The following is a 10,014-nucleotide window of genomic DNA, read 5'->3' as shown; positions in this document are numbered from 1 at the left end:
AAAAAAAAAAAATCCATGAAATACATAAAAAAAATTCTGGTGTTCACAACAAAAAATGTTTGCTGCCCAAAAACCACTCCAAATATATATAAAATACTACTAAATACTACTTTAAACAAGTTTTAGGTTTTAAATTGTATTAACTACACATGTTAAATACTAATTATATTTGTTTTCTTTTTAACTCTAGAAAGGCCAGCATGTTAACTTAAAAAGAAAATAATTTCCATTTTTCTGTATATTACCGTTAGGACTTTGATGGGTCAATGATTGGCAGAAATATTGATTTTCAACGCATTATTTTCTGTAAAAATATATATATATATTTATATTTTTCCCCCATTTCAAACGAAACAATATATTTAAAAAAAAATATTATAACAACTTCTGATTAAATAACAATTTTAACCATTTAAAAGTCACCTTTAGGTTAATAACGATGGCAACAGTTTGAGTCTGGTTTATCAGATTAATCCACTTTTCCCTACAGATTTGGTTCCACTGTACATAAAAGTGTATATGGAAATGTGGACTTACCCAAGTTATCAAAACAATTCATGTAGCAATGGCACTTACGAATAAAAGAGGCTAACAGTCTATGTGCAGGTCTTCCTTAAAAATGCCTCCACCTGCATTGACATCATACATATCTGGATTAGTCATGTGATTTGGTGCTGCATAGATTATTATTACTATGGGGTGTGTCCTATACCATGGAGGCTGATAATGGATGCAAAGAGTAGCGCAAAAGAGCAAGTGCAGACAGCCAAAGCAGAATGATACCCCCCTATCCATTTGTGAGAACGATCTTGCTGAATGATTTGCTTGTGTGCTGACACAGAAGGGGAAAAGTCACCCATTACTCCACTCGATGATTAGTCAACGTGTGTTTGGCAATGTGTAGGCTGCAACAGTAACACATTCACAACAAATGACAGCTGTGTAGCAACCTAACAGCATTGTATCGAAACAAAAACGTAGTCGCCACTATAATAAAAATGTAATTGACCACTTGGCAGTAAAGTGATGTACTTTCAGGGTCTAAACTTGTAAACTTGGCTGTCATCCACAAAAATATGTCTTTTTTTTTTTCTTCATAGCACATTTTCAAATGTGCGCCACAAACATGAAAGTGGCTATTTACATGAAAGAAAGATTTGATGAAAGAATTGAATGGCTTGACGTGGCGACGCTACAAGTGGAACAACAGAAGAAGCTTTGGCTTGTATTAACTGATGAAGATGATGATTTTGTCACCTGTTCAACTGGGCAGGTTGACCTTCATTGCACATTTAATGCTCCTTTAACCGTAAAAGCAACATGAACACTGTGTCATTATTGCGATGAATTCCTTTCCTTACTGAATCAATAAATTAGAGGCCACAGGGGATAAAAGGTGTGTGTGTGTGGTTACAGCAATGACATCTTTCGGTGAAAAATCCTCTGATTGCTTGCGAGCACAACAGCGAAACATCAACGACATAATATAAGTGTCTAAAAACAATCTAGCACGTATTGTAACCTCTGCAGACGTCATGTGAGCGGCGCCTTGTGCCTGACAGTACCTGCTGAATGTACAACTGAACTGGGGTTGAATAATGATATCATAGAGCGCTCAGGACCTTCGCCTTCATTCCGACCGGCCTCGTTTCCTCTATGTCACCCACGTGTCCATGCGCAAACGCTTGACGGAGGGGTTCTCCCTGTCGCCGGCTCCAGCGGCCGGGGGTCGACCCAAGCCGGCGAGAGGCAAGTGGAAGTCCGCCCGGTGGTCCTCTCGATCGCTTCCGTCGTAGGAGCTGCAGGAGGAGCTCAGGCTGTCGGCGGGCGAGCGTCCCAGCCCCTCCTGTCGGCCGGACCCTTGCGGAGGCGGCTGCTGCGGGGGGAAACTGGAGGGGGTGACGCGCTCCCGTGGCGGAGAGATGGGCTCGGATTTGATGTTGATGCTCTGGCTGGTGTTGATGGAGAGGTTGGAGCCTTGAGGTAGGTGGCCTCCACCGCTGCTGAGGAACAAATGGGACAGGTGTGAGACATGGGATTCAGCATGAAGACACAAAAAAGAAGATATGCTGTAAAAACAACAATTGTAACAACCCTTGGCCATTATATACTGTACACTGGAACCCATTTAAATCAACAACTCGTCTATGTCGACCAACTCAAGTCCACCATGTTCTTCTTCTGCCCGCTTAAAGGGATAGTTCGGATGTTTTGACATGAAGTTGTATGACATCCCCATCAGCATTGTAATGAATTAACAGTGACTTTCCCCCCACTTCGTCCCTTTAAGCCGATGTTGACAGATATGGTGGACCGCTTTTGTCAACATAAAATGTGAAACTCAAAGGGGTCATATAATTTATGTCGACATTTGTTGTAGCATTGTTACCTTCATTATCGTTAAGCAGCGTACAACAACATTACTACTACTAAGCTAATACACAGCTTTAAAATGTGCACACAGAGACTTCCTGTTCGGTGCAAAGTAAGCTTCAAAATCAAAATGCGTCCATTTAATTTTCTTTCTAGATTGTTAGCCACTGAAAGAGAGATTTGTACATGTACATTGTACAAAAGCTTTTTTGTAATTTTTTAAAAATATCATATGAAAGAAAAAGATATAGACGTGGCTGTGCCGCCAGGACGGCCTAACGGCCACGCCCTCGGCCCAGGAGTAGCGCCACCTTGGAGAGAGATGGGGAGAGGGAAGGCCTTCCGTGGAGCCTCCTCCACCCCCTGTTGGCAACCAGGAATGACCCTTCCGCAGGTTCACCTACGGAAACCTTGCTACGACTTATACTTCCACTAGATATTGGCCACCAACCCATCGATTGCGAGCCACCAGTTCATCTTTGGTATTTTGTTGCTCGATCATGAGAATATTAGAAAAAAATGTATTATTACACCAGTGCCCTCCCCTCCTGGAGAGTGAGCAACAAGCACACATTTTGACCACTGAACACGCGCGTACTCCTTGCTGCTCTCCCGCAAAGTCCAGCCAGGAGCCCAGTCCCCAAAACCCAACCAGAGGTACCAGCGCACACACGTACAAAGGCTTGCGTCGCCCCGCAGCGACAGGGAGAGGGGCAGTGACAGAGCGCAGTGACGTGCCTGCTTACACAAGAATAATTATTTCACATTAATGTGGCTCAAAATCTGCATTTGCTACCTCAAAATGAAGGCACAAACATAACTCCATAGATGTGCACCTGCAAAAGACGCAACTTGTTAGGATTGACTTGTAACGCAGTCCCTCTCCCCTCAACCATCGCTCGCCCATGACACTGAGCCAACAAGTCAAAAACAGTCAAGAACTGACCCCGACACAAGAGCCACAAAAGTCAATGCAGAAACAAAATAAAATCGAAAAAAACAGAAAAAATGGTAAAAATACAGCAAAAGGCACAATGATGCTGACAACCAGTAATAACACTGGTGAACCCTGCTCTAGATTGTCAAGTTGGATCGTCATCTCGGCGTTCCGCCACGACAGAAGCCAAGCCGTGCCTCTCAGTGCCTGGTAGACACATGCTGATCCATTCAGTGTGGCACGCGTGCAACACCAAACATCTAAGGGGATCACAGACCCGTTATTGCTCAATCTCGTGTGGCTGAACGCCACTTGTGCTTCTAAGAAGTTAGACCCCTACCGCACGGGGGCCACTTAGCTAGTTAGTAAGCCGGAGTCTCGTTTGCTATAGGAATTAACCAGACAATCGCTCCACCAACTAAGAAACGGCCATCCACCCACAGAATCGAGAAAGAGCTATCCTGTCACTCCTTTCCCTGTCCGGGCCGGGTGAGGTTTCCCGTGTTGAGTCAAATTAAGCCGCAGGCTCCACTCCTGGTGGTGCACTTCCGTCAATTCCTTTAAGTTTCAGCTTTGCGACCATATTCCCTCCGGAAACCAAAGAAACCCTCCAATAAAAAAGATGCGAGTCAGCCAGTCAAACAGGTGTTGACAAATGGGTTCCACTGTATACATTTTAGATTTCCCAATGATTTTTCTTGTACTATTAACACTGATCAGCGTCACTGGTCTGTGCAACATTCACACATGAGCTAATGTGACCCAAACAGCATTAACGTTTATTGGAAGCAGTCCAAAACCACCTCTTCAACGGATCTCATTTCACTGCTAAACTGCAATATCAGAGCAATTGCATCATATTCTGTTTTATCCCAACTCAGCCTGAAAAATGTGGGTACCATACTGAAGTGAAACATATAACTTGGGGGTAATAAGGATTTACTATTTACTATGCATGCGTGTGTACCATCCTTGTTTGTAAGTGTTCTACTCACACCAAAGAATTAAGCGCTGCCTGTCCAAGTTGATGCTGTTGCCATGCAGACATGGAGCCCAGTGACAGCCCAGGAGAGCCAAAGCCCTGCAGGGAGGAGATCTCTGCACTGCTCAGGGAATACTCTGCAAAAAAAAAAAACATAGGTTGTAGTCTCAATCTCACATTTAATCTACAACATTGTGCTCTTTTATGTTCTTTTACGTTTGACTTTGGGGGTGGGGGTCAAACATGGTCTTACCTGCAGGGTTGTAGGAGGTGGGCATGCCTGAGTAGACCAGGCCTTGTGGAGGTAAGCTGGGGGTGGTGACAGACACCACTGGAGTGGCCAGTGGCTGGGTGGACTGGGAGCTGCTTATCCTATGTGTATTCTGCAATAGTAATAAAACAAACATAAACAAAGCGTTCATATCATAGCAGTTCATAGCCATGCCGTGAAAAACGCTGGTGAGTTGTGTCAAAGAGGACTAGATGTTGTATATTTTCGTTGTTGAACTTTTGAATTTTTCAAATTATGTTTTTTCAAATGTGTTAATATGGGAAAATTGTATTTTAGACATTTTACATATTTTTTTTTATATTTTTTGTTGGACATGTAGGTACAAATATTCAGTATATTCTGTATATAATTATTCTGTCTTTCCTGAAGGAAAACAATAAAATAATAGGCACACTTGTAATAGTAATAATAATGACACCAAACACAAAAATAATAAAACATTATAAAAATAGTATAATAGTAATAACAGTATAATAGTAGGTAAGTGTAATTTGGTTCTGCTTCAAATAATAATAACACTAACAATAATAACAATAATAATAAGAGGAATTTATTTGTGGCACCTCTGTGGCCCCACAAGGGCACTGTACAAAGAGTAAATAATGATGATAATAAATAAAACATCACACAATGCCGCCTCACATAACAAACCATAAAATGATAAATCATAAAATGACAACATTATATTATCTATTAAACTGACTCATAACTTAGTTAAACTTAAATTGATTGTTTAAAAAAATGAATGTCATAATAATAATAATAATAGACTGGCAACCAGTCCAGGGTGTACCCCACCTCTCACCCGAAGTCAGCTGGGATAGGCTCCAGCATAACCGCGACCCTCGAAAATAGGGTCGCACAGAACATGGATGGATGGATGGATGGATAATAATAATAGCAACTTTGATCCGCGCCAACAGTAAATATAATTGTGACCACAAGATGGTAGTACAAATCCATGGCTGACTAGTGTGGGGGCTCTTGTTTATTGAATTACGTTTCTGGAGAAGTATAGTAACTTTACTTGTTTCAAGTCTAACATTGATTGTGTCAGTTCATTTTAAGTGACAAGGTTCGAATGACCAGTTATATACAGTATTTTGCTCTAATGAAACTATTACAGTTTTTGTGCAGTGTCATGCAATCCACTCAAACACAGCACAGTCTGTCCATGCATCACACTTTGAAGCACGCGGCAACAATCAATCGCAGACATTGTGTAGACCGTAATGGAGCAAACATCTGTGCATCTGCCAGTGGCTGTGCTTCAGGCAGCATGGCCTCATCGTCATCATCAACCTCATCCTCATGCTGACAGCTTCCTTGCATTGTTCCAGCACTCTGAGGCCAGATGACTTCAACATGTATCTGACAGAATGACCTCATTCAAGATGATGTCAGTGTGTCTTCCTTATAAAACAACAAAAAAAATATGTATAATAAATCATTGTGTGTTTTGTTTTCAGCAGTCCCAAACACTACAATGGCATTGTTTGTTTGTGCACGCATCTCCAGAGCATCACACTACTAGAGTTGCCTACATGCATGTGTAGGCAATGGAGGAGCCAAGTGAACAGGCTGAGGCAATTTTCACAAGCCAAAGCCAAAACATGCAGTGACAAAAAGGATTTTTTCCCACGTTATTATTACTGCAGGCACTTTTTAGAGCTCATAGTCAGTCTAGTACTGTATGTTCCATCATCGGAAGCACTTTTTCAACCCATATAACTCACCAAATCCATTTCCTCTTCCTCTGACTGGAAGGAAAAGAAAAGCAGCATTACGTTAAGGACGAGTTTATAAGTTTATAAATGCCATCATTTCTGTGCCTGCTGTTGTGCCATTCTGCTGAACCAAAGTGCCAGATGTGATTTTTTTTTGTGCTTTGTGTTTGTTTCACACATGTAGCCGCAATACCCCAGCAATGTGTGATTGTGAAGTTTGCAAAGTTGTTAGGCGCTAAAAGAAAAAAGAAAAGCAAAGGAAACATCCCAGCTAATATTCTTTCACTGATAATATCGTATTGACACAAATATAAAATGAGACTATAAGATGATCCATCTTTTTAACGCCCTGTTTGGGGGTTGTATTTTTTTAAGGACAAAAAAACAGACAAAATGTATCTTTTTGACATCAGTGACTGTCAGTTGTTTGATGACGGCAGGTGATGAAAGTCACCTGCCTTTTCAGATTGTTTTCTATGAAAAAAACAATTTTCTATGAAAAAAAATACCGTCTTACAGTATATTCGGGTTAGTGAGGTACTTTGTGCCTCATCGTATATCCTCAAATAGTGACATCCGATTTAACAGACCTGATGTCGCTATCATTATTATTATTATTATTGTTATTATTATTAGGGATGTCCAATCCTAACCAATGTTAGCGGCCCGATATTGGCATAAAAATGGTATATTGGGCAATATCGGTCTCTGGATTTTTCCCTATAATGAAAGCCGATAATAAACATAATGCTGTATATACGCCTAGGGGCTCCCGTATTTGCTGGCGCACAAAAGATGACCTCATCAAACCGCCTCTCAAGCGTGTAAACAAACGTGGGTGGCTAGTAGCAACTAGCTTGCTCCTTCCATCCATCCATTTTCTAGATATGCCGCCTATCCTCACTAGTAGGAATGTAACTAGTAGGAAGTAAGCAACGGTAAAATCTGACACTGTGTGTGTGATTAGGAGAGTTTGTGGGAATGTCAGTGAAAATGCTGCTTTTTCATATGATATCGGGCGTATTTTCATTCGTATACATGTTTGTTAGGTAGATTACTTTTCCTCTTCAATTTCGCATCGGATTTATACTGAGTGTTGGACCACCTCGACCCATATGACAACTTTGAATGTTAAGTCCAACTTAAAGCCTTTCAAACTCATGGATCGGAGCTTCAGGACAAGATAAAGGTATGTAGGATATAAATTCACTTTAATATCTATCTGCAAATGAAATTTCTTTAAAATCTGATGCAAAATATGTTAATTTTTGCCCGGAATTATTGTGTACACGCAATTTGTAGTGTGGCTTGGAAACAAATACAGCGCGCTGCTGCACAGTGGCGGAGCTACGTGGTGGCCACCGGCCAACCCACTGGCCATGTAGACATTTCAGCTATCAACTTATTGCCACTCCTATGCGAGTAATTTCTGGCTGCGCCACTTTTTGATGACCAAAAAAATGTAAATGGCCAGTCTGTTGACTTGCCACAGCCCAAGCCTAATCACAAGTATTTCTCAGATGTTTTACAATGTTGTAAATTGTTGTTTACAGCCATGTTGAGAGGCTAACTGCTGATGCTGTATCCATTAGCTTCACAACAGATATGTGTTCATTCCACCACAGGAGATACAGTATGTGATGTTACACATATCAGTATAGGCATCGGCTGATATTGGTATCGGAAATTGAGAGTTGGACAATATGGCATATTGGTAAAAAAGCCAATATCGGGCATCCTTAATTATTATTATTGTTTCCATCAAGGAGTACGGTTGAATTCAGCACATTACACCCTGATTGACATAAAACATACAACAAACAAAAAAATACATCAGCACGGCCATGCAGCAAGTGCAAACTTTTGCGTTTGTTGTGCAGCTAAATTGGTTTGATTGTGTACTGGATGTGAATCACAATATAACGGTAAACACATAAACGCGATAATTGGGATAATTTCATTTGGAAACGGTACAATAACAATATTTTATTGCGGTTTACTGATAATCCATATACAGTTTCAACCCTGTGAGACAGGTGCACATTTAATTCCCATTGTGACATAAAAGCCACAATTCTCTGTCCACTAATCACTGGACATCAGCGTGTCTAGATACGTATTTGTACTACTAAAGGTCTCCCCTCAAATAAAGGCATCCTTCATATCCTGTATCTGTCTGCAGTTAAGTAAATAAACAACCCATTATTTGAGGACATGACACTTCTATTTACACTACACTGGCTCTACTTCATTTATTTCTTCACTAGTGGAAGATCCTTCGACCGGGCCAGGGCTGCTTTAATACCCCACACTCAATCAATGGTGTCGGGAAGACGCGACAAGGGCGACAAGATATTATCTGGCTCACACCCTGGGCCCCTGATTAAGTCTTCATCTACACTCTGTCACGCTGAGATGTGATTAATTTAATACCATTATGGTCTAATGACAGGCTGTCTGCAGACCTGCCACCGCCGCAAACCTCCGCAGACTTGTGCCCGTCTTCGAAAGGCTTGCTCAGCTCAGACACAACTCACTAACCCGGGTCACAGCTCTTAAAACGCAAACATAGCAGATGCTCAATTATGATGGGCAAATAAAACCTATACGAGTTGTTGACGAGAACTGTTGAAAACAAAGCACGTAGACACTTTTTTCTGAACTAAGTGTAGTGTAGCCCCAGGTGTTCACTGTGGTCAGAGTGCTCTACATCTTCATTATCATGATTATCATGACAAAGCCACGTGTTTATGTGAATAATTTATAGAGCGTTACAGCACTTCAGCTGCAGATTATTGGTTTGATGGGGACTTAATAGAAAAACAGGAGTACTTTGCGCGCTAAAAACTTGCAAAACTCTAAAAATCTAGATGGTAACATCACATTCTATTCAGTCTTGGAGGTTGACACACACAGTGTGGACAAACGTCCTGGGACACAGTTTTTAATCAATTAATTAATCAATGAGGGGTTACAAACATTTGATTACAAAAAAGAAAGAAAACAGATTTTATCCAAGAGGATATAGATAGATAGATAGATAGATAGATAGATAGATAGATAGATAGATAGATAGATAGATAGATAGATAGATAGATAGAGAGATGTGACTTATATATCTATATCTATATCTATATATAATTTCATATATTTTTAAATGTTATTCACACTGTCTGAGATGAACATTACCATTAGCAATGACATCGGGAGCTTGGTGAACTTGCTTAACAGTAACTTGCTTGTTGGACGCGCAGGATTGTTATGTTAATTTTATCTATGCAACCCTCAGGGTATGTCCTTTATGCTATTATGTAGGTGAATAACATACTCGACACCTGTTGTTCTATGTGTTATAATTGTTATAATTGTTATTGTGTTGTCGAACAACTTGTCTGTTCATGGTCTTGAATTTTGGTGAAATATGCTCCTGAATAACTTATAGCCCAGTGTTAATAAAGCGGGCCACGTACGTACTCCCGTGTGCTGGCTATGTGCAAAAGTGGGGAAAATCGCACGAGACACGCATGTGTCCCGTACGGATTTTCAAACTCGCAGACAGCAAACAAAGCCCGTAGGAAGAAAATAGGTGAAAATTATTTTCTGCGTGGACGCAGAAACACCTTGCACACCGCCAGGTCGCAAGGGCAACGCAGAGGAGTGCGTGACCCTTGTGTGTGTCTCAAGTTTAAAAGTACATTGTGTA

At 40.9% G+C, this 10,014-nt stretch overlaps 1 protein-coding gene across 14 annotated transcripts in view; it reads right to left on the bottom strand.

The window, feature by feature from the left end:
• The window catches only part of mef2aa (myocyte enhancer factor 2aa), an 89,113-nt gene continuing 79,099 nt past the window's right edge, over nt 1-10,014 (bottom strand). For 6 of the 14 annotated variants that reach the window (XM_054775393.1, XM_054775394.1, XM_054775392.1 and 3 more), the window contains 4 exons: nt 6,321-6,344; nt 4,546-4,675; nt 4,306-4,429; nt 1-2,003 (listed from right to left, as the gene is read on the bottom strand). In XM_054775393.1, coding sequence (XP_054631368.1) covers nt 1,655-2,003; nt 4,306-4,429; nt 4,546-4,675; nt 6,321-6,344 — 627 coding nt within the window. In that variant the 3' untranslated portion in view covers nt 1-1,654. The remainder of the gene's footprint in view (nt 2,004-4,305; nt 4,430-4,545; nt 4,676-6,320; nt 6,345-10,014) is intronic. The other 8 variants (XM_054775396.1, XM_054775404.1, XM_054775403.1 and 5 more) reach the window with 3 other exon arrangements.

Source organism: Dunckerocampus dactyliophorus, chromosome 5 (assembly GCF_027744805.1).
Source record: "Dunckerocampus dactyliophorus isolate RoL2022-P2 chromosome 5, RoL_Ddac_1.1, whole genome shotgun sequence".
Lineage (NCBI taxonomy): Eukaryota > Metazoa > Chordata > Actinopteri > Syngnathiformes > Syngnathidae > Dunckerocampus > Dunckerocampus dactyliophorus.
This window is presented reverse-complemented; position numbering and strand designations above follow the sequence as displayed.